Genomic DNA, 26,190 nt, shown 5'->3' with positions numbered 1-26,190 from the left:
TGTACAACCCGACTAGAGCACTCAGATCATCAGACGCTCAGTTACTGGTCTGCCCCCGCTACAAATTAGTGACTAAGGGAGGGAGAGCCTTCTCTGTCCTGGCCCCCCAATTATGGAACAAGCTGCCCGAGGGGATACGCAGGGAGATGAATCTCCTACGGTTCAGGAAGTCTCTGAAAACCTTGCTGTTTAGAAGAGCCTTGACCACAGTGTAGTTCTGTAGCTGCATCTCTCTCAGGAGTGAACCAAGTTATTGTATGACATCGATTTCCAAGCGCCTAGAGGCCTGCAGGTGATTGGGCGCGCTATAAATCGAAATTAACAATAACAATAACAATGTGCAAAGTGTGAAGGTGTTAGATGAAGTGGCGTACGTGCTTGAGGAGTTAAGCTGATAGCTTCCATGCATTTTGCTTCACCCATTAAGCACGTGTCAACAGTAAAGGAGGCGCTGACCAAGCCCTTTAATCAAAGGTGTACTATTAAGTAGAAACTCTGTGTGGAATTTGTCCAGAAGCGACCGGGAGTAGTATCTGCAATGTATGACTGTCTAGTGATTGCACATGTAGCACAGGTGAGCTGAGCATACTCTCAGTTTGAGGGACTTGTTCAGCATGTGTTTAAGATATACGTGACATACAGGTTGCAAGCGTATGTTTGTCGTGGTGATCAGTTGGTGTGGGGAACACCAGGCATCAGTCTGGGAATCCTCATTTTTTTAAAATGGGCAAAAAGACATTCTGTTGAGAAGCATTCTTCCTGTCCCTCTCTCTCGCCTCCAGGAAAGATCATTAAGGGGCAAGTTGACTTCTTACAAGAGTTTTGAGGCTAGGATCAGAAAAATTGCCATTTAAACTATGTCATCTATGCAGCCTCCTTCATGAATTATGTCTCAAGAGCAGCATCAACATGTCCAGTCCTCTGGATAAGAGGAGGAGGAGGAGGTTGTTGTTGATATTTACCACTTCAGATCAAAAGAGGGGAAAAGACTGACGCAGGACTATTACCTGAGATATTATACAGTGTGTGCTAGAATATGGATTTCCCTACTGAAGAACAGCCTTATACGGGGGAGCTGGGGTTGTTTCAGATCCAAAGTGCTCCATCCTTGGGGCTGCCTACTCATCAGCATGCACTGGTTGTAATCATGCTTGAATAGAAAAATCCAGGTAAAATTATCAAGCATAGAGCTGTGGCTAGACTATCCCATGGAGGATATGGACAACAGAATTTCTGAATCTGAGGTTGTTGATTCATTGATGGGTCTTAACCTTATGGCAAAGGATAGCATTCCTAAAGCTGTGACAGATAAACATATTGATTCAACATAGAAGAAAGGCTATGAAGGTGTTAATTTATAGCAGGGTATGGCGCATATAAATATCAAGCTTTAATTTCTGACTTTAAGGTTTTGTTTGTTGAGGATTATAAGGAAGGGTTATCAAATGGAACTTGTGCTGATCCCTACAGAGGCAGGGACCATTATTATTCCATGTCCTTGTAATCCGATCAAGAAGAAGGCAAGGTTATTCCCTGCTGCTGAGGAAGGCAATAACAACGGTATCCCAAGAGGAAACGGGCAAAGGCAATTATTCAATCATTTTCCTAGTTCTCAAAGCATCTGGCTATTTCAGGTTAGTCATTCATCTTCAAAAAGGTCAACAAATGGATGAAGAAGATATCCTTCAAAATGGAAATACTACAAAAAAGTATTCCCTTAAGAAAGGTGCACTCATGACTACCCTGAATTTGAGAGATTCATATTTTCACATTCCAATATTAGGGGATGATGAAAGGTTCTTGAGAGTTTGTTTACTGGGAAAACACCTTCAGTTCGGAGTCCTACAATTTGAATCCGGGTCTGCTCCAAAAGTGTTTAAGACAAAAGAGCCCTTAATAGCAGCTCTACAAATTAAGGAATAAAACATCTACCCATTTGTGGAAGGAAGGAGCCCTACAAGCTCGATCAAAGAAATTAGCATTGAAGGGATGGCAGATAGTCCAAGAGTGTCTTCAATGGTATGGGCTTTGTAAGCAGCTGGCCCTCCATAGAGTGGACCAAAATGAGGTACATCGTTTAGAGAGTCCAGGCAACTCTTATTGGTTTACAGAGGCAAAAATAATAACACTAAATGCTCTCTTTTGTTGTATTGTGGGCAAGCAGTTTAGGCTTATCAGAGGGTGGTGCTAAGCATTTGTTGTACTCCCAAAGGCAAGAAATAAGACTTTGTTATCAAGCAAGTACTTTTTAAAATATAAACGTTTACTGGTAAGTAAAATGTTCACTTAAATGTATCTTTGCACAGCAATGCTTTCCTATGGGGAAAAAGACATATGTTGCATATAGTTAGTCACAGTTGGTTTCTGGGGGTCTCCTTCAGGACTTAAGGTCGAAGGGGGCCAAGGTTCAAAGTGTAGTGTAGTTCCTATTATCCCAATAGGCTCTGCGCATTGGAATAATACCTTCAATAGTATAGGCCTAGACCAGACGTTAACTAGGTCTACTACTGTCGATATTAGACTTAAAGTTTTGGGTTTGCCAGCTAGCTCAGAGTTCACTAGAAACTTTCTCGAATGTTCAGGAAGGAATTAACTTCCCTGATTAGACAAGAAGGGATTTAGTTTCTGACAACCATAGAACATGACAACTTTGCTCTCCCCTAATCAAGAGTGTATCTCAAGAGTCGTGTGAACAAAAGGCAATTTATTTTACTCAGTCAGTACGTGCATTCTTAGTCTCATCAGAATGTAGAGAAAAGGAAGAGACGGGCGTGTTCAATAAAAGATGTTATTTATTGATCAGTCTCTTTTCTCATACAAGAGAAATGGATCGATATTATTGCAATACTTATAGTTAAGTAAAGTGCATACATTAAAAGCAGAAGTATAAAATAATACTGTAAAAACATTGATATGGTTTCTAAGCCATATGAAGGTTTTAAAATGAATAAAATATATTACATACACATATACATTTGACTAAACGTACTCAACTGGTGTTTCTAAATACGCCTACCCCGTGTACCTGACCTAAGTCTAATACGTGGGCGGGAATAGAAAGTTACAGTTTAAGTTAAGTTTGTTTTTGCCAAGTGACTGACTAAAGAATTCTCTGCGAGGGGTTATTCAGTTCTGTACCTGGAAGTTAGGATGAATGAGTGATGGTATCTCTCGTCTCTGGTCTCGATATTCCAGGCTGCCTGCGAGGGCTACCCGGAAACGCCGGAGCTGGATTTCTCGGCAGGAGAAATAGGCAGCTGCTCGATCTCAGCGCGTCAAGAAGGCGGGGCTGCGCCAGCGGGGTCTGCTCTGCTCTGGGCTTCGGCAAGTCTGGCTGCTCCGTCCTCGTCACCACCGCGTGTGTTTGCATAGGGCAATATAGGTAATATTTATACCTTTAAGGTGCCGAGATTGACGTAAGGATGGACATAGATACGTCAATAAGGATGTCATACGACCAGGTCGTTAGCACATTCTTTTGCTGAAGTTCTCGGTGAAATCAAAACAATGGCCGCAGGGTTTTTCCCAGGTTGTCATAGGTTTGATTTGTTATGAGAACTCCGTATGCCTTATCAGGGGCTGGAGGAATATCGCTTGTCTAATTAGATGGCAAGCGTTATGACCTAATCAGATAACACGTTCCTGTGCCGTAGTGTGGCTTTATCAGATAACGGTTCCTGCATCATGGGGGTTTTCTGCCTCATGGGCTGACTGCTAGTTAACTTGTTAGTTTGCTAACCAGAATAGGGTCAGGAATAGGGGGATCGATACAGAACCTATAGGAATACATCACAAAAGTACCACCAGCAGTTACGTGTTGCCTGCCTAGGGAGAAACGGGTGCAGAGGTACTGGTTGGGTTGGTACCTTGGCGCACCACGCTGGTGGAAAGAAGGGGGCCAACTGAAAACATGCTGAAGAGGGGGCTCGGGTCACAAGGGTCCTGGGAGCAAGAAAGCAAAGACAATTCATGGTAACCCAGGCTGGGATGCTCAGGTACAAAGTAGATAAGTCGGCTGGATGCGTTAAAGGCCCTCGCGGTTGTCAGTCCTGCGGGGTTGAGGGTGCAAAACTCAGGACACCTGGACCACTCTGGATGTGGGTTTCTGCAGTGCTGATGTCCCTCAACAGCTGCTCAGTCTTGGTGCAGTTGGAGTCCAGATTCGATTCACATGGGCTTCGTTTCCTGCACGGGGTCCGGTAACCCGGGTATTTGTGTTGTACGGTTACGGACGGTCCTGGGGTCTCTTACTCTGTGTGGGAACAGATCTGACCATCTGGGCCACAGGTAACTCTTCCTGGGTTTCTGCTGCGGACGGCTGACCAGGGAGAGGCAACACAGTGAACTGAACTCAGCTTCTTTGGTGCTCCTCTACTCCAAGGGAGGTTGCTGGCAATTTGTGAAGGGCTGGTAGTCTACCGGAGTTCTTGGCAGATGCTCAGCTGCAGGACGAGTCATGTGATCATGACTGTCGAGACTGGTGCAGGCAGGGTTTGGTGCTGAAGATCTACAGCAATTATTCAGCTCTCGTTTTTTCGAAACTCTTCTTTGTCCCCTTCTGGATTTGTCGGATCGTAGTCCTTGGCATCAGGGGTGCCACTTAAATACTAAATTTCGGGGGTGTTAAGGGGAGTGATAGGTAGCAATTGGCTACTTACATTTAGGGTAACAAAACCCCCTTTATGTGTGGGAAGTGGGCATTAGCCTGACCCAGTGAGCCTAATTCCACCAAAATCCAAGAGGATGGAATTCTAGTTTACATGCTCACATCGGGTAGCCCACCTTAGGGGTGGAGCTAGCCTGACGGGGAACACGCCTCCTGACTAGCTAATTTTCCCACCTGCCCTGGTGCCAAATGGGTCTGGGGGTGCATTTCCCCTGTCTGGGGAGGCCGAGGCCTTTGAAGCCTCCTGTCTTGATATGCTGATTACGCAGCAATCCTGCTTGCAAGAGGTACAAACAAAACTTGCAGCGCCGACTTGGCGGTGAAGCTATGGATAACGATCATTAAGACAAGAAGACGGTGGGGATCTATCAAAATCCAACGTGAACTTGATGCCACACATGATGAGGCTTTACTAACAAGTTAATAACGAAAAATGATATTACACCTAGAACATTTCGCCTAGTGAAGAGATGATATTTTCATGACCGTATTTGAAGTGATGAACAGCCATTGTTGAACTAGAAGTACGTTTTTTGACACAGTCGAATCACTGATTACATTCAGGAGATACAGTTCTGTGCGGATTCCACTACCAATTGGTCTTGGAGTGACCACGCGAAGCCTTGAAAAAGCCCCGTGGGCGAAACACGCGTCGGCTGTTATGGTTCTTCTTGTGAATTGTGGAAATTAAACAGACCTCAAGACAGAAGATTTGATTAGACTATCTGTTTTCTATATTGTGAACCCCATTAAGATACCTCTATGTGCATAGGATACAGGGCGGGAGAAAGAAATTGCATATCAGTCTGAAGAAATACCTTCACGCCCTCCTGTTTAAAAATAATATCAATGGTGTGCTTAGGTATGCTTTGTGTTTATGTGTGACTTTGGATTCATCCGAATCCAAGGACTAATTGACGCCTTGGTGGGTAGGTGTCAGATACCTTAATAGCACCCGGCCACAGTTGCCAGGAATACCATTGGATTCTCTTTCAAAATTGGCATCATTTTGAGATGTGCGGTTCGATTTAAGCAAACCCACAATCTGTGTTTATTTACCTGCTTGCAAGAGGTGACAACAACTTCGGCTGGAGCAGGCATTATTTCTGCCCTCAGAGAGCGTGGTCTCTCACCTGTACAGGATCAGAAACCTACCTCTGGTGGCAGGCTGGTCTACACCAGTCAGCCAGTACACTGGAGATTGGTAGGTTTCCAGGGGGCACCTCTAAAGGTGCCATCTGGGTGCATGTATTAGTAAATCCATCACTGGAATCAGCGTGGTCTTATTAATAAGAGATGTTTGATCTACATGAAGCCATCTTGTAGCTGGGGAACTCTTAATTACCAGTGCCCAGTACATATGCTCAAGATGGCTTCCCTGTTCACCGGCAATGTCCAAGAATCTAATATATGGAGGTACCGTTCCTATTGCAGAAGGAAGAAGTGGTGGATGAATCCATGCAAACACATGCACACTATCAGTTCATCACATTTAGCCTTGATACACCTCCACAGTGCTTGCGACTCTGCCCATTGGTTGCCCTCTAATCTTGCAGCCATAACGATAACAGATGGCTACAATTTTATTAATCATGGATACTTCATTTACCGCCTGCTTTCCTCTGTTCACTCCCGATCCAGGCGGGCAGGAGGTTAGATCTCTAGTGCTCTCCATGTAGGACCATGTGAGTGCCATTGTGACTTTAGGCCTTACTTTGCCTTACCTTCCAGTGCCTCCCGGAGGTCTCTCCCTGGTTTCCTTGATTTTACTATAACTTTATTGTTACTATTGTCATTTTTCAACAGTTTAGTAGCTGTGCGCTACCCTTTGCTTTTAACCTAAGGGGAACTACTGATTGAGCTATCTTTTGCTCTCACTTGAGGACAACTCACCATTCATTATATTCTATATGACTTAATACAAGCTTAACATATTTGTACCACGTGTGTCCACTTGTCTGATCTGTTTTGTGGATGTATATGTGTACATCTCTTCACGTTTCTCGGCTTGTTAGTACCAATAGTAGCATGAGGATGTCTACCATCAGGAGACATAATAAAATATTGTGAGACACTTGAGAAGCACATGACCATATAATATGCCAACTGGTTTGCCTAATGTCTTTTTATATTTCTTGTTTTATTTAGGTTGAACAACCATTTTATTTAGGTATTTTACTATAGGCAGTACCCAACACTATCTATCACTTCATACGTGTGGGGTAGGAATCTTTTCTAGGTCCTAAGGAAGCGCAGAGGATCAACTGGACATTAAGATGCAAAACATGTTGACCTGACCACACCCACTAATTTAGGCTATTTGGGTACATTGAGCCCTAATAGTCTCCCTTCGTTTATTTTAACCATGCCAAGGGAACCACCACATTAAAACTTAATTTGGGTCTCTTTAGACAGTTTAAGCTTTATTTCGCCTCATTTCACAGATTCATTCCACCCCACATGTTTAACACCCTTACACATGCATACTTCATTACAGCTTCAAATAGGAAGATCTCCGGAAAAGTGACCCTTCGCGGGGCCCGAAGGACATTGCAGCACCGGCCCAACAAGGAGCATGCCCTATGATGTAGTATGACATCCTTTTGGATGTATTAGGGCACCAAGAAATAATTCTAAGGATCCCTGTGGAATCATCCACCACTACTACTTCCTTCTGCTATATGAACAGTACCTCTAGACATAAATGTCCTAGTGTTTTCGGATCATGGGTACTGGATCTTTATTTGCTCCACCCTGATCTTCAACATCTTAGCTTGACTTGATAATATGGTGATGTCTTACAGAAACAGAATAAAGAACCAAATCAACATCACTGCATTGAATAGCTCAGAAGGCTGGAACTTGGGCAGAGTATCATCTTCTATCATTGAAAGCAAGGGACTATATCTGCTTCCAGTGCCCAATGTTAATCCTACCGGATAGGTGCATTATGTAACACATGCTGTCGTTCCCTCCCTCCTGAGCTGTACATTTTCGTGCACTATTGTCACATCATTTTACCTCACATACTGCGTTGGTGTGGGCTAATTCTAACTGTTGAAGTTATGAAAGGTTTAATTTTTTTTATTACTTACGGAATTGTATGCTCTTTTTTTTTTTTCTTCATGGAATATATACCATTGTTAACCGCTGAAATACATGTCTCTGTACTACTTGACCTGGTATGTATAATTGTATAGTGTGCAGGGGTGCAGACAACTGTTTGATGTTTTCTGACTCCATACTAAATGATATGTGCAACAGGAAAAATAAAAAAATGAACAATAAAAAGATGTAAAAAATAAATGAGTGTGCAAACATGGTGTGCAACCTGATAGGCCATCATGAGGAAGATGGTAAGTAGAATCAATAATGTAGTGTGGCAAGATTAACTGGAATGGTTGGCAACTGTGAATCAGATCTCACATCCAACTACCAAAATAGTGGTGGGTTAATAAGGAAAGGGTCAGCTACCAATATGTAATTATAATGACAGAAAGGTGATGTGTCTGCTCAGAGATTATTGAAGGGGCAAAGAGGGCTGCATTTTTAATTCATGTATGATATGTACAAAGATCACTGTAATGCAGAACATGGCTTGAAATATTTTTCTCTAATGTAGATTACCATTTAATGTATAACCTAGTTCCTGTATTGATGGAGTTTTAATATGTTAAAAAGAAACAACAACAAAAAATAATGGAAGTAATATTTCTGGCGGCAATCACCTTAGAAACAAGCATTTGCAAAGCAATAGATCTCGCAGTTACGAGAGTGAGCTATTGGCATTGTAAATGGCTATGCCTTTTATTTTGGTTTTGGTTTTTAAAGCATAAATAAAAAGACATTGTCTTATACAATGGCAATAGCTTAAACTTCCGTAAATGCGGGACCTATTGCATTGCAAATGCTTGTTCATATGTATTTTAAAGGCACTATAGATACACGGACCACCAGGTGCCTTCTGACTCAACAGGAATTATGAGCTTTGTCAATAACTTCAGATATATATTTTTATAAAGGGGACAGTCTTCATTGAGCCCTTATTATTCTAGACATATATTTTGTTTGTATTCATTTTGAAGGCACCATAAACATAGGAACTACAAGGTGCTTGTAAACCTTCAAGGTTCACGATACATACCAACAATTACCAAAGTCTTAACTAAAAATAGTCGTTCATCTATAGGGTACAGGGTGTGGTTTATCTTATGCTATTTTAGACTCCTAAGTCATGAGGCAGCACTGTGACTCCCATTGCATTTGATATGTCCTAGTACAGTCAGCTAGTTGCCAAGCCCACGCCGGTTATGTGTAATTCTTTGTCTTTGTTTATGTGGTGACAATAACCTTTTGCTGACAATTCTCACTGACAATAGAGCCGTCCGCAGTCATGCTTAGGGTCGCCATTTGTACAATACAGGCCATATTTGTTACCTTGTTTCCAGATTAGGGTCTTTGTCGCATCGCAGTTTGATCAGATGTGAGTGTGACCTGTCCCTGTTTCAGTCTTCGATTATCAATGAGCACCACACAACCATCCTGAATATGTTACAACTCTTTTGTATCTGTTCACATTTCCTTTTTCCTTGGGTTCCGAGGGAGGTTGACATAACGCAACTATAAACTGACCGTGCGGTGGCCGCACGATAAACATAACATTAATGCAAGCCTCTGGGGTGAGTCCCTGGATTGACACCGGAGGCGCATCTTTAATTTCATTGGCCTGGCAGGATGCAAGGCACGTTAGTGGGCTTACTCCAGCCAGCATTTCGAGTGTACCTGAACCAGGAACCCGTGTTCTAGGGATAATTACTGCACACCCATGTTTTGCCCACACCATTTTCAGGAGGTAAAACAGACAAAATGTTTGCAGACAAAACACCTATTCTGAGTTTGTGCGGCTCAGAACAAGGTGAAACATGCCCTTTCGGTGTGATGCCCATTCCTAAGTGCGATATGATGCGACAGAGTCGTTGCACGTGGTAAATACAGCAACACACAGATCTGAATTTCCCAGCTACTGCATTACCGCACCAAATTTCCAGAGGACTTCCAGTGAGCCGTTTAGAAATGCGCACTGCTGTGATGATCTTTATGCCCCAGCCCTTTCCCCCATGCTCCTTTCACAAGCACCTAACGCACCCCCTCTAGTACAAAGCACCTTAAAGCGGTTCTGTAGCCCTCATTCACTAATACAATATTGATTCGGGGGGAATTCAGCAGTCTGCGCCTCAGGCTGCCTTCTCAAATCTGTGCCAAACTGCAGACAGAGCGAGAGGGGGCGGAAATGGTTTCCTCGTCCCTTCTTGAGGTGTCACCATTGTGGGAAGGCAGCCGCTTGTTTATATTTGCATCCCGCTTTCACTATTTCTTTAAGTGAAAGCGCGATGCAAAAATAAACACGTGGCAGAGGGAAACAGATGTGTACACGCCCCATGGAGAAATTGCTTCACGACAGCTGTGAAGCAGACGAGCCAGTCCGGATGGGCCGGACAAACAGGAGAAAGGGCTGTTACCAAGTAGCCTCCTTTTCAATGGGAAGCCAGCGTTTATCATAAACGCTGAGGCGACCCAATGAAAATGTGGGGCGGGGCTTTTGGTCCCTTTGTAACATCTCCTCTACCCCAATATGTCTCGCAGAGCGAGCAGCGCGTGCGTGCTGAAACGCTAGGCAAGACCTAAAAAATGATTGGTGAATGGGGACCACTTATGCAAATCACTTTCTTTGAGAAGTTTGGAGGATGGGATTATATTGAGACCTATTAGTGCTTTTCTTTCAAATGGATCTTCCAGATTTCACAGAGAACAGGAGTTTTGCTTCCAGTAATTCTTCCTCCACTGCTCCTTTTAGGAAAGTAGAATTAGGTCAATAACGCGATGTGAAAACGGTGGTAACAAAATATTTAGATAGATCAACAACATTTAGAAGCTTAGATCATTAGTTCAATACATTTGGGGGAAATGGACAGAGAAACAAGGCAACTAATATTTCTGTTGATTGATTTGTTCAAATATATCCACGGTTCACTTTGTCTAATTCTCTGATCCCTTGAGGGAGATATAGGACAGTAGCGACATTGTGGGTTAAAAAAGAAGGAGTTTTGTTGACTGAGACTTATAGAGCAGTTACCTGGGACACCGTGGATGCTTTTGCCAGGCACTACAGGATTGTAGGTGCTGGATTGAGGGAACACTACTTTGATCAAGGAGTTTTCAGTTTGGTTTTGAAAACGCAACTTGCTTACGATTCTCTACTTAATGAGCAAATAGCATGATGATTGTTAAGCTTAAGCATTTTTTTGTCCAAGAGAGCTTGGGTACACCTCATAAGTAATGACTGGGACGAGGAGGAAGGACAGAACCTTAGTTATTTATAGGTAGTCTTCCTTATCTTTAGTCCTAGTTGTCCGCATCACAGTCATTATGACCTGCTCACCTGCCATGATTACTAGGAGTATATTGGCTTACTATATAGTAAGGAAGGATTGGGGATAACTTATTCTCTGACAGAAAGCACAGTGTTTGTGGGGTTTACCTTTACTTTCTGTTTTTTCCTCCTGACTGAGCTGGGAGCCACCTTAAAAGTAATGACTTTGACAAGTAAGACTGAGAACGGTCAAGAATTCTTGTAAGTAACCATCACAATATTACCCAGGGCTACAAAGTTAACCTAACACTAAATAATAGAACAGCACAAATTACTCCACGGTGTGTTCATTTTGTTGGCAGGTTAAATAGAGTCATGCCTATTCAATATATATGACCTGTGTGTGCGCGGTGCGTGTGTATGTGTATAAATATATTATATATATCTATCTCAACTCCATCTCCGTTTAAAAAAAAGAAGCATTAGACTCTCTCACAGGGCGGCCCCCAACGTGTGGGAGACAGTCACCCGATATACATAACCACCATTCCTCCACACAGATGACACTGTAGGCCTGACTCAAACGGTTAAAACCAGGCGTTTATTTAACTTTCACAAGCGGCAGGACGCCACTTTGAGCCGTTATTCTTTCTGACGCATTTCAGCTCCAATTAAGCCTTACTCATGGAAAAGCTTGTGGTTACACCCATTTTTCTGTTTGAGAGAATGAGATAGATAGATAGATCTCTCTATCTCTCTCGATCTATCTATCTCTCTATCTATTTCCGTTCCCAGGTTAGGCTGAGAGCAGCTCCTTTATATGGAGCACCCTACAATATCACCAACACTCTGAATCTCCTCGCCTCAAATGTCTGTTTTTCTAGCAGGTGTAAAACATACGATTAGCACAGAGCCATCCACATTGAGCTAGAATGTGACCAAGCCTCTTGCTATTTTTACAGCACAGTCTTTAAGCATAGTGCCATCCACGGCAAGCTGAAAAATGAAAAAAGTATTTTACCACTACAGGCACAGAATTACATCTAGGGATTGGTGAAATACCATACCAGGGAAACGCCGTCAAATTGATCGCCTCATACCTCAGCGGAAGAAACCAGAGAATCCTTCTCCTACCATTGACCTCGAAACCGAAGAAGATTATCAGCGGCGTCCCTCAAGGACCGTCTCTCATCACCACACTCTTTAACACGTACATGACCCCACCTGGACAACAAAGTCAGATCGCTTAGACTCAAACTCATCTCCTACACCAACGACACCAAGCCCATCCTCTCGCTGAAAAAATACCCTATCACCACCAGAGCCAACTTCCACTGATGTATGAGGAATGTCACTGCCTGGATGAAGATCAACTGTTTCAGGCTCAACACGCACAAGACGGAAGTCCTCCTCTTTGGGAACACCTCGCCATGGAATGACACATGGTTGCCTGTATCACTCAGCCCCTCCCCCGCCTTGACCGGCCACACCTGCAACCTCGGCATCATCAGGAACAGCAAGCAATCTATGAAGCAATAGGTCAACTCAGTCTCATCTGCCTGCTTTCACACCTTACGCATGCTCCGCAAGATCTTCAGGTGGCTTACGGTCAACATCAGAAGAACCACCATGCAGGCCCTCATCACTGGCAGGATGGACTAAGGGAACACACTATGTAGGAAGAAGAGACTACAGACAATGCAAAACTCAGCAGCAAGACTCATTCTTTACCTCCCCAGACAAACCCATATCACACTGCACCTCAAGAAGCTACACTGGCTGCCGATCCGGAAGAGATGCCAGTTCAAGATCCTGACCCACACACACAAAGCTCTGCACAACGAAGGACCAGCATACATCAAAATCAAGCATGACCTTCCACCAACCAACTAGACACCTACAATCTGACACCTACAATCTGCCTCTCTGTTCCTGGTAGACCCCCCCTCCCCCGGATCCCTGAAGCAACAGCAGAGGATGTACCTTCTCACACCTGGCAGCCAAGGTTTCGAACAACCTTTCCCAGCACATCCGGATTGCCTCAAAGGCTCAAGACCTGCCTGTCTGAATGAACAAATCACCACAAAGCAGCTGGATACTCCAGCGCCTTGAGACCCTCACTCGGGATTTGCTACGCTTTATAAATCCTGATAGATTGATAGACTACCCAAGCCAACCTGGAAATTATAACATTGCTCAGCCTAACCTTGGGAGCTCCCCAAAGTTCCCTGGTTCCTTTTTTTAGATCATTTATGCAACATTGAAGGCCTGAAAAGCTGTCTTGATTTATATACACAGTCAATAAGTTACGATTTCAAAATTACGACATTCCATGCAGTAAACTTTGTAATTCCAGTTTCCACAGAGGGCAGGAACCAATTTTCTTGTAAAATCTGTGAGCAAGTACATTGAGAGAAAAAAAGTTGATCTAAATGTGTGCCTACTCACAACACATACATATGTTTTATAGCCAGCCAATGTAAAGACTATGCGTGCATAAAAAGCTTCACATCGGCATTTAGACAGCTTGAAAGTGCACCAAACGTGCCATGTAAGAGATGTGAGGGACAGAGGGTGGGGGGCCAGGATCACACACTCCTGATGGTCAAGATGAAAATCCAAAATTCTAAAACATAATTAAAACCCAACTTTCAGCTACTTGACCATGTTTAATGCTTACGTTGAGCCGCATTAACGCAACAGCTATATACCGCTTTAGAAATCACATGTAGTCGTTGAGCAACTTTCACCTCTGCAAAAAGATATGATAGATCTATCTTCAATAGTCGCCATCAACAAAAAAAAAATCGGCAGTGGCAAACCACAGATTGGCATTGCTGACATGCTCTAGTGACTGAAGAATCCTTCCAGGGACTCAAACCCCTTACTCTACCATGGCTGCAGGTACAACAGCGCCAGCGCATGCCTCACCTGCGGAACACGCTCGGTGTGATGCTGGCACCACTCAACCAAGCTCGGGCACCCCCGAGCCACAATCCACATCGCACACAACCGGCTGATCCTGTCGCCATCGCTGCCACTGCACATGCCGGGTGCACAACAGTAAACTGAGAGTGACCGGCAAGGGTCAAACGGCACAGCATGACGGGAGGTCCAAGCCCTCCAATCACTGACAAGCGTTGTGTCTGCGGGTCATGCGGCAAACGTCACCGCGGCGGCTACGTTTGTGTTTGAGTAACAACTAGAATGCTAACTTACCTTGTTGAAATATATCACTAACCATAAAGCAGGGCAAAACTTAATCAAAATTCATCCCTTCGACTGAGAAGCAAGGTTAATTTGCAGAGCAAAACTGGTTCAAGATTAATCGCTTTCTAAAAAAAAAAATATGATAGAAATGTAGGTCTTGTGATGCTGCTTAAGTTGCAGAATTGTGGAATGCTGAGCGCGAAGTTTATTTATTTTATTTATTTATGCGTTTTTATATAGCGCGGACTTTACCCGAAGGTGTCAGAGCGCTTCACAATAGGAACAGTAATCATACATGAGGAGAAAATTACAAGTGAACAAATTACAAAAGCAAACGTTAAGTTACATGAGGCAAAAGTGACAATAGTGAGCAACCAAAATACAAGAGGTGGCAAACGGTACATTACAGGAGGAAAAAGTGAAATGTGTGCAGGTTACAAAAGCGTACAAAGTACAAGTAGAGGAATAATACTGCAATAAATGGCAAACACTCTAGCACAAGAACAAACGTTACGTAGGCAAAGGTGGCGCTTGTGCAAGTATTTAAAGCAAACAAAATGTGAGAGGTAGCAAACAGTGTGTTACAAGAGAAAAGTGACGTGTGAATGTTACAAACGAGTACCAAACACAGGTAGAAGGATAATACTGCAATAAATGGCAGAACACACTGGGAAGGCACTTCCATAGTCATGGAGAATAGAATTTTCAATAATGGGAGGTCTTCCTTCAGATAATAGAGAGGGCGTGAATTAAATTTGGAGGTGTCTTTGGAGGAGGAGAACTTTGAGGTCCGTTTTGAAGGCATGGGAGGAGGTGGTGGTCCAGAGCTGTGGCGGAAGTGAGTTCCAGATTCTCACCGTGTTGCCTGAAAAGGATTGGGCCATCGATCTTTCCTTCTTGAAAGTGGGAGGTTCAAGCAGTAAATTTTCCGCATTACGAGATGGTCCAGAGCCTCCAGAGAGTTTCAGTTTATTCGCCAGGTAGCGATGAGAGGAGGAGTGCAAGGCTTTGTAGGTGATACAGGCAGTCTTGTAGATAGCTCTAGCCTCGATGGGAAGCGATCGGAAGGTAATAACATCCGTGTGATGTGTTGCTTCTTTTGGCCCCATAAATGAAACGAGCTGCTGAATGGAGAACATATTTAAGGGGGGGCAGGTGGGATTTGGGGAGGCCATTAAGAAGAGAATTGCAGTAGTCCAGTCTGGAGAGGACCAGCGATTGCACCAGGGTTTTAAGGTCTTGCTCCGGGAAAAAGGGACGAATTCCCCAAAGAAGGCGCAGTTGGTATCGAGCAGACTTTGCAATGGAATTGATTTGGGAGATTAGATTGAGTTTTTTGTCGAGTATGACACCAAGGGATTTTGCGCTGTCGACAATGATGGGTTTATTGTTAAGTAGATTCATCTGGTCCATCCATGATTGAACCGGGGGAGGAGAAAGTGAGGAGGAGAGGAGGAGGAATTCAGTTTTGGAGGGATTCAGAATCAGTTGATGCGTTGACATCCAGTTTTGAATGGAGTCGAGAGTAGAGCTTAGGATGGCGAGATCGTGAGTGGAGGCAACCTCGAGGTAGATTTGAGTGTCGTCTTCATAGCGATGATAGTGGATCCCGGATTTACTTGGGAGATTTCCCAGTGGTTCTAAGTAGAGATTGAACAAAGTGGGTGCAAGTATATTTTATTTATTTATTTATTTAGTGTCTCTTCTATAGCGCACAGCTACCCCAACGGGGTGTCCCGGCGCTCTAGCAGGTGAAGTATAGAGCCTTGATGAACACCTTGACCTACCGCCAAAGGAGATGAAAGACTGTTCGCTATTTTGATCATTTGGGGTCTATCAGAGAGGAAGGAAGCAAACCATTTAAGCACAGTGCCCTCCATGCCCATTCTCTGGTGCAGAGTGTTGAGGAGAGTGTTGTGATTGACAGTGTCGAAGGCTACAGAATGGTCAAGGGGAATTAAAAGACAGACCCCCCCCCCCCCACACCGAATCGAGTATCCTCAGCACGTCATCAACCACTTGCAGTAGGGCTGTTTCAGTGCTGCAGTTTTGGATGAAGCCGGATTGACAATTGTCAGGAAGATCATTGTCCTTGATATGACGAGAGAGTTATTTCGCCACACATCTTTCTGTGATCTTCGCAAGAAAGGGTAGGTTAGTGATGGGGCGGAAGTTGTTGAGGTCATTCGCACCAGCAGTGGGTTTTTTAAGCAGAGGGGTGACCTGCCCAGTTTTGAAGGAGACCGGAAGGGTGTCTTGACAGAGGGAGAGGTTGACCAGAGTGGTCCAAAAGGAAAGAGAATGGGAATAGAAGTCAATGGCAATGGCACTGAGGATTGGGTCAAGAGAATGGTTGGAGGGCTTTGTTTCGAGGATGCAATTGAGGAGGGCATCTTCAGAGATGGGGTCAAAGTTCTGCCAAATGGCTAAAGATTTGCGCTCCTCTGGAGGGGTAGGATGAGCGACCTGATCCATGAGGGATTTCACTTTTTCGTCAAAGAATATAGCAAAATCCGCTGCTTTCTTTGTAGAATCTTCCAACTTGGAGGTTGGGGGAGAGCAGTTAGGAATGTTGATGAGATCGAATAGTTTTTTGGGTCTATTTTTGGCTGAGTCAAGGAGGGTTCTGAAGTGCGACGCTTTCCCAAGGAAGATGTGCTTGTGGTACTTGGATCTTGCTGAATGAAGCATGGCCAAATTATCGGTGGAGGGCGCTTGCCTCCATTGTTTCTCCAGGAATCTTAGATGCTTTCTTTCTTCATATAGGGATTTGTTGAACCAAGGTGCTGAGGGAGTGGGCCTTATCTTTTTGCTTTGGAGAGGAGCGACATTATTGATTTTGACTGCAAGGACTGCGAGGCATTGGGAGGTGAGTTCGTCAACATCTAGGTTCGGGTCTAGCCTTGGAAGTGATAACAAAGTTCATTCATAGAGGGAACCAACATCAATATTTTTAGCATCACGGAACCAGGAGGTAGGCCTCTTAGGTTGGCCAAGAGTTATAGAGTGTGATAGGTAAAGAGAGAATGGGATGAGGAGGTGGTCAGACCAGTCTACATGAATAGGGGTAGTGATAGAAAGCATGCCTGCTTTAGAAATAACAAGGTCCAGGATTGAGCCCTTAGAGTGTGTTGATTCTGTGCAGTGTTGGATAAGATCGTTTGCAGAGAGGAAGGTGGCCAGGGAGTTCGCAGAAGAGTCTTGCGGTAAGCCCCAGTGGAGATTGAAGTCACCCACGAAGGTCTGATTGTCACTTTGCGAGTATTGGTCGCTGATGAAGTCAGTGAGCTCCTCCATAAACGAAGGGCCACTACAAGGCAGGCGGTAAATGACATGGAATCTGAGGGGTGAGCGGTGGTGCAATTGAAGCTCAAGCTGCACTCCTGAGGCGGAAAGCCGGGAGCCAAGTCACTCTTTTAACTTTAATTGTCACAGATTAACGTGTGTAAATTGTTGTTTTTAAAACACTTACTTGTCAGAACTTAGCTGCTAGAGACAGCGGAGCCAGCGCTGACATAGCACGCAAAGCGACAAACACTGCTCGCGCCATGAGCAGAGGCCACACCCCTTTTTAGGCCCCCGCCCCCGCCGAAGCTTACTTCTAGACGCCGAGTAAAGGGCGCCAGCAGAAGCTCTGAGCTGCACTCCTGAGGCGGAAAGCCGGGAGCCAAGTCACTCTTTTAACTTTAATTGTCACAGATTAACGTGTGTAAATTGTTGTTTTTAAAACACTTACTTGTCAGAACTTAGCTGCTAGAGACAGCGGAGCCAGCGCTGACATAGCACGCAAAGCGACAAACACTGCTCGTGCCACGAGCAGAGGCCACCCCCCTTTTCAGGCCATGCCCCGCCCCCCCGCCGAAGCTTACTTCTAGACGCCGAGTAAAGGGCGCCAGCAGAAGCTCTGAGCTGCACTCCTGAGGCGGAAAGCCGGGAGTCAAGTCACTCTTTTAACTTTAATTGTCACAGATTAACGTGTGTAAATTGTTGTTTTTAAAACACTTACTTGTCAGAACTTAGCTGCTAGAGACAGCGGAGCCAGCGCTGACATAGCACGCAAAGCGACAAACACTGCTCGCGCCACGAGCAGAGGCCACACCCCTTTTTAGGCCACGCCCCCGGCCCTCATCCATTGGCACAGTATAAATCATGTCCATCCCCCGGTCGCGCAGCGGGCGCGACGTTTGCGCGCCAAAGGCGCGCCTAAGGCAAGCCCGTCCGCGACCGACCGGGACCAGGGGCCGCTCCCCCTGGCCAACCATCATGCCAGCCCATAACCTATCACCCGCAGTCTCTGCGCCAACTAAACCAAACAGTTGGGCCATCCTGTCTACACGCATGGGACCCCTCTACCCAACATTCCGCCTGTAATCAGTGCGTTTTTTGTTTCTCTCATGGTATAAAGAATCCCAAATCATTCTCTATGCTGCTGCTTAACTGTCGTTCGCTTCCTAAACACTCTGCGGAAATCTCTCTATTGTTAGAAGAGAGAAGCCCAGACGTTTTTTTCGCCACAGAGACCTGGTTACAGGAACACTCAGAACCTGACCTGGTGCAAGCACTTCCACCTGGCTACCAAATACTCCGCCTCGACCGAAAAAAGGGCGTCGGCGATGGTCTAGCTATAATCTATAAATCAGATTATATCGTCACCAGTACCCCTGTAGACTTCCCTGACTGCGAATGCCTTCCTTTTTTCATAAAATTAAGTGCCACACATACCTTTTCAGGTATGCTTATATATCGTCCTCCTGGACCACAAAGGCAGTTTTTGACAGATCTCACCTCCATAGCAGCAAATCTTGCAGTTAGCACTGCCAATTTTACAATTTTGGGTGACCTTAACATCCATTTGGATGACCCGAATGACTCTATAGCAAGGGAACTATCCTTAGGCTTAAGCGCCCTCGAACTACACCAACGTGTCACTGGGCCTACCCATCTAAAGGGTCATCTTCTGGACCCTGTCTTCAGCAACTGTAATAACCTTCACATCGGAAATTCATCTCCCCTTCCCTGGTCCGATCACTTTCTCATCCCGCTCACCTGGACCCTGCCCGCTCACCCCCCCCCAAAACTCCCGATGGCACAACGATCACGCAATTGGTCTAAACTCCACTTATCTGAGTGGGAGGATCTCCTACAAGGTACCAAACCCACTACCACATCCATCCCCACCCAAGACAATGATACCTATAACCTATGGATCACCAGCTCCCTTGATACAGTTTTACCGCTAGAAAACTACCACCCCAAGCGGGGCAATCCTACAGCCCCGTGGTACACAAATGAACTACGAGAGGCCAAACGTGTTTGCAAACGACTGGAGAGGAAATGGCGCCTCAGTTACCTCCCATCACACAAATCCAGCTACAGAACAGCAATTAAAAACTACAAAATGGAAATTCATCTAGCTCAGGCTAAATACTTCGAACTCAAGATCGAGAACGCAGCTTCTAAACCGAAAGAGATCTATCAAATAGCCAAAACACTCCTACAACTTCCAGAACCATCGAAGCACCATAACAACACTCAGACCCACTGTGAGGAAATAGCTGAGTTCTTCCACCAGAAAATAGAAACCATTAACTCTTTTTTCCCCCACCCCGTCACTCTACCCACAGATCTCACCAACACAGGGTGTATGACAGTCCCTTCCCACGATCTCAACAGCTTTCCCCCTTTAAACCGTACCAAATTGGAGAAACTTATGGGACAGGTTAAATCTGGATCACCCACTGACCCAGCACCCCCCAGTACTCTCACCCAGATCACACATCTGATCTCGCCCACCATCTTAGACCTGCTCAATTCCTCTCTCCAAACTGGCATTGTCCCTCTTTTATGAAAAGAGCAATGGTCAGAGCCCTGTTAAAAAAACCTAATCTTGACCAATCTAACCCGGCTAACTACCGCCCCATCTCCCTCTTACCATGGCTGAGCAAACTCCTCGAGAAGCATGTCAACTCCGTTCTCACCGACTTCCTAGAAATCAATAACATCCTAGATCTTTCCCAGACCGGCTTTAGGCCCCGTCACGGAACGGAGACGGCACTGATTGCAGTGATGGAGGAGGCACGAAGGATCCTGGACGATGGTGGGTCCACGGCCATCGTCCTACTCGACCTAAGTGCCGCCTTCGACACTGTTAATCATAATATCCTGCTCCATCGTCTTGAGGGAATAGGACTGTCAGGGACCGCTCTCAGCTGGATGAGATCTTTCTTGACTGACAGATCCTTCAGGGTTTTTGAGAAGGACTTCTCCTCTGCCAGTAGACCTCTTAATTGTGGTGTACCTCAGGGCTCCTCCCTGAGCCCCACCCTCTTTAATGTCTACCTGCGTCCCCTCGCTGATGTCGTCCGCCCATTTGGTGTGAAGATCGTCTCTTATGCGGACGACACGCAGCTAGTGGTATCATTGGACCCCCCCCTGAACTCTCATCACAGCCTACACAAATGCCTGGAAGCAGTCGCCACCTGGATGTCCGGCTCCTGCCTCAAACTTAACGGGGACAAAACAGAGATAATGCTCCTTGGAAACAACATCGCAAAAACCATCGACCCCATGGCGGTGGTCACCGCGGAACATAAACTGACAGACATTATTAGCCGACTGGCGCTCCTGGAACGACGAGCGGAGGACGCGGAAGGTCGTAACCGGAGGAGCAACGTGAGGGTGGTGGGGCTTCCGGAGAAAATTGAGAAAGATGATGCAGTGGCCTATATGGAGGACTGGTTCCGCACGGTGGTGGTACCGGAGGGTCTGTCCCCCTTCTTCTCCCAGGAAAGGGCGCATAGGGTGCCTGCCAAGTGTAGTGAATGAAATGATGAATGGTCTGGTAGATTCTTGAAGCTCTTTATTTGAAGTAAGATGAACAGGAGTAAATCAGGAAAACCCCACCAGGAACAGGATGTTCACTGCTCAGCCCTCTCTCATCAACTGTCATTCCACATCCACACCAGGCACACTAACATTCTATTCACTCTGTCATCCAACACTCAACATTCCATACAGACATTACATACATACTGGCTGAGCAGCAAGCAAGGAGATAACTTAAGGCACAACATATCCCCTTTTCTTCAACGGAAATAAACACAATAATATAATACATAGCAATATGAGAGGAAACAATAGATAGAACTAGCAATACATATGTATATACAAAAATAAGACCAGAATAAATTAGACTAAGCAAATATAGGTAATCAGAACCAAAGCAAATATAGCTAAACGCAATTTAAGTAAATATAGCTAAGCACATCCCCTTCCCTTGGGAATTTTAAAATTGTAAAATGCAATAGTATCAATGTATGTATAGAACAATTGCAAAGAAGGCACAGCTGAAGCTAAGTAAAAGGATTACGTAGGTTAAAACCATCCTCGTCGCCAAAATGTAGTGAATGAAATGATGAATGGTCTGGTAGATTCTTGAAGCTCTTTATTTGAAGTAAGATGAACAGGAGTAAATCAGGAAAACCCCACCAGGAACAGGATGTTCACTGCTCAGCCCTCTCTCATCAACTGTCATTCCACATCCACACCAGGCACACTAACATTCTATTCACTCTGTCATCCAACACTCAACATTCCATACAGACATTACATACATACTGGCTGAGCAGCAAGCAAGGAGATAACTTAAGGCACAACACCAAGCCGCCCCTAGAGGGCCGACCACCTCGGCCGATGGTGGTCAAATTGTTGCACTATAAAGATCGGGATCTGTTAATACGGAGAGCGAGATCCCAAGGTCCCTTCCAGGTGGATAATAGCAGGGTCACGATCTTCCCAGATTACACGCAGGAAGTGCAGTGGGGCAGAGCATCCTTCTTATCAGTGAAGAAGGAGCTGCGAGAGGAGGGGATCCAATACTCCTTGCTTTTTCCCGCCAAGCTGAGAGTGGTCGTTGATGACAGAACCCACTTTTTCCAAACACCCGACGAGGCATGGTCCTGGCTTGAACTATATCGTGCGGGGACGGATCGTGCGCACAGAACCAACAAGGATCGGCAGCAACCAGTCAAACTCAGGAAATCCCAGCGCATCCGCTCCCGGAATAAGGCCAGCGAGCCGAGCGAGATGCACAAATGCTGGCCGATAGGAAGAGTGCGTTGGCGGCCACAGCGATCATCACGGGATCACAGCAGGAGAAAACGTCTGGAGGCTCGGCATCGGAGGAGGAAGAGGGGAAGACCGGAGACGACGATTCGGATGTAGGGGGCGCACGGGGACCGGAGGTCACCCCACAAACTTCGGATGGCATGTTTAACGAGTGAGGATCGTGGCTACTGAACGATTCAGGAATGCCTGTCGGTATGGACTCTCCAGACTTATATTGGACTGCCAGGTATGGGGCTGCGTAAGCAGTTTGGGACAGCGGGCGCGGGGTGGTAGTTCTGCTGTTCTGGTTCGGGGCTCCATTGACCTCCTCAGACCCTTAAGGTCTTCTGTGGTGACGACCACAGGTTAGTGTGATGTGTGGGGTGTTTAAGGTTTGGAACGGGGCTGAAGCTGGGTTATTAGGTCCTGTCCTGGGGAGGGGGGTAGAGGGAGTTTTGAGAATTGTTTTGAAGGGGCTGTACAATTGCTGCAATGCGGGAATCATTTATTGGCTAGCGCCACTGTGCAGAACGACACTTTATGGGGACGTTACCTAACTTGAAATGAGTCACATGGAATGTCCGTGGTATTCGTACGATGGTGAAACGCCACAAGGTGCATGCCTACTTGGTAAGAAGGGGCGTTCAGATCGCAATGCTTCAGGAAACTCACCTGACTAAGAAGGAGTGCGGGGCATTACAGAAGAGGTGGCGAGGTCAGGTATTTGGCACGACATACTCGGCATTCGCCAGAGGGGTATTGATATGGATACGGGCGGGTACGCCATTTCAAGTCACGAGCCAGAGAATAGATCCAGAGGGTAGATATGTGGCGGTCGAGGGGCGTCTCTATGGTAGGGAGGTGGTGCTGTGTAACATATATGCCCCCAACTCTGATCAAGCTCGTTTTTTTGAGGATTTATCGCGCTCACTGGCGTATTATTTAGCGGGCCCTATTTTACTGGCGGGGGATTTTAACTCCATCTCTGATGTGCTGTTGGATAGGTCGCACCCACCACTAGTAGACTCCCCGGTACGCCGGCTAGCAGCTCACAGGCGGGAATGGCAGGATAGATGGGGATTGGTGGATGTGTGGAGGGCACAACATCCTGAGATCAGGGATTACTCTTATTTTTCCATGCTGCACGACCTACATGTTAGACTGGACTCAGTGCTGTGTGGCAGCTCCTTGGCGAGTGTAGTGATTCATTCTGAATATCTGTCCAGGACCATTTCGGACCATAATCCCCTGTTGATCTCCATGCAGTGACAACTGACGAGATCGGCAGTTCCATCATGGCGACTGCGTCCAGACACACTGGAAGACCCGGTGTTCAGCGACACGGTCCGTCAGGGCCTTGACAGCTACTTTACAGACAATGCAGGTTCAGCAGCAACGAGGTCGATTGAATGGGATGCAATGAAAGTTGTGGTGAGAGGGGTATGCATGGGTAGGTTTCTGAATGTGAGAGGGACAGTGCTGAATGACCTTGCGAAAGTGGAGGAGGCGCTGAGAGGGCTGGAACAGCGAAGACCCGAGAGGCCAGAGTTGCAGGACCAACTGATGCAAGCTAAAGAGGTGGTGGCGACTGAGACGGAAAGACTGCGGTGTTATGACTATAAGTTGTATGTTGTTAAAGTGCATGATGAACGGGATAAAGTGGGCACACTTCTTGCCAAGCTGGCCTATCCGGTACCTAGAGGATGTCCGATCATGAGTATACGACGCGAAGATGGGGAAGTGATTTATTCTCAATCGGCGGTCTTGGAGCGGTTCAAGTCCTACTATATGGGACTGTACGCGAGCCACCTGGAGGCGGAGGCTTCGGAGATAGGTGAATACCTGGACCCGATCCCTTTACCGTTGATGGATGCAGAGGAGGCGAAGGACCTGGGGGGCCCCATCACTTTAGCAGAGATACGAGGGGCAATTAAACACATGGCACGGAACAAAACGCCAGGGGTGGATGGGTTACCGATTGAATTCTACGCCAAATTCGTGGATATCTTGGCGCCCAGACTGCTGATAGTATACGCGGAGGCGAAACGGGTGGGGCGGTTACCAGACTCCATGAGGGAGGCGCTGGTGGTGCCGCTGTTGAAACCAGGCAGGGACGCGTTAGACGTGACCTCTTACCGCCCATTGTCTATGTTAACGGTGGATTATAAGATCTTGAGTCGCATTTTAGCTCCTACCACAGATGACCACCTTAGTGCATAGGGATCAAGCGGGATTCATCCCGACCAGGAGCACCTCGATGAATATCCGTAGACTGGTCCGGGTCATTGACGTTGCCGCTACAACGGAGTGGGATCCTGTGGTATTAGCAGTTGATATCGAAAAGGCATTCGATAGCTTAGAATGGGAGTACCTGGATGGTGTGCTGCAGAAGTTTGGAATTGGGGAGGGGTTTCGGAGTTGGACGAGAGTGCTCTATTCCTCAGCGAAGGCGCGAGTACGGCTAGGGCCCATAGTATCTCCAGCTTATTCGGTTTGTAGGGGCACGCGGCAGGGCTGTTCGCTGTCTCCTCTGCTATTTGCCTTGGCGATGGAGCCACTGGCGGCGCAGGCACGGTCAGGCACTGAATATGACGGGATAGCGCAGGGACCTGACTCGCACTACATATCACTATACGCTGATGATCTGTTATTGTACCTGGCGGATCCTGGGAGAGCTCTGGAAGGTGCCGTAGACATGCTGGGCAGGTTCGGGAGGCTGTCAGGTCTCAGGGTGAACTGGACCAAGACATGTGTGTTCCCTTTGCGGAAGGCTACGCTCTGCCCACAGCTCACGAGAACGGTGGTATGGGAACCCTCCTGTTTCATCTACCTGGGGGTGCGCATCTACCACGATGCTGAGGACCTCTTAGAGGGGATCATGGAGCGCTGTATTCGAGCGCTGAAGGGCTGCATGGATTTCTGGGCATCTCTCCCATTATCCGTGTTGGGTCAGGTGGCACTGCTGAAGATGGTGGCACTCCCGCGGCTACTTTATTACTTCCGGACACTGCCGGTGTGGATCCCGCAGAGAATCTTTAGAGAGTTGAAGACATTGGTGACCGGCTTCCTATGGGGCCACGGACGACGGAGGGTGGCACTGACTACTCTGACACGGCCCAAGAGCGAGGGGGGGATGGCCGTTCCCGACTTTGAGTTATATTATCTGGCGGCGCAACTCCAGGTTTTGACGCAGAACGTGGCCAGGGAATTCAGGGGTCCGGATCGTGACCGGGGGATTGGCATCCAGAGGCATGTCTTATCGTCTATCGTAATGCAACAGAAACTGGACATGAGGGATCTTGCGATAGAGGAAAAGACGCTCAAATTGTGTTGGAATAGGAGCCTGAAAAGGGCTAAGAAAAAACAGCCGTATGCACCGGAGATACCGCTGGGAATGTTGACCGCGCTACCGCACGGGGGCGATTGGTCCATATTATTGACGTGGGAAGAGCTGGGCTTGCAGATGGTAGGTGACCTCTATATGGACGGGACGCTAGTTCCGTACCAGACTTTACAGGAGCAATTTGGCTTACCGGATGGAACCTTCTTACTACATGCGGCGGTGGTGACAGCGATGCAACGATATTGGGGGGAGGGCTGGCGGAGCCGGAAGTGACTATGGCATGCCAATATGTGGTAATGGTCGCGGGCGCCATCAAGGCTGTGACTTGCCTTCATACCAGAATGCTGAATGAGGGACTGGCGCCCTTGTTGGCACTAAAGTCGCGATGGGAGATCAGCATAGGTAAACAAATACCAGACACCGTCTGGGGCCAAGTGTTGCATAGAACCTGGAAAGGGACGAGGAATGCACGGTTTCAGCAGGTGCATTTTTTCA

The 26,190-nt window shown here is 46.4% G+C and overlaps 1 protein-coding gene across 1 annotated transcript in view; it reads right to left on the bottom strand.

Moving 5' to 3' along the window:
• PTCD3 (pentatricopeptide repeat domain 3) overlaps window positions 1-14,155 on the bottom strand; it is a 154,892-nt gene extending 140,737 nt beyond the window's left edge. The window contains exon 1 of the mRNA XM_078678661.1: window positions 13,968-14,155. Within this exon, the coding sequence (XP_078534787.1) occupies window positions 13,968-14,140 (173 nt within the window). The 5' untranslated portion in view covers window positions 14,141-14,155. The remainder of the gene's footprint in view (window positions 1-13,967) is intronic.
• Window positions 14,156-26,190: the final 12,035 nt, after the last annotated feature.

Source organism: Lissotriton helveticus, chromosome 2_2 (assembly GCF_964261635.1).
Source record: "Lissotriton helveticus chromosome 2_2, aLisHel1.1, whole genome shotgun sequence".
NCBI classification, from domain to species: Eukaryota; Metazoa; Chordata; class Amphibia; order Caudata; family Salamandridae; genus Lissotriton; species Lissotriton helveticus.
The sequence above is the reverse complement of the archived record's forward strand: the minus strand, read 5'-3'. Positions and strand labels throughout refer to the sequence as shown.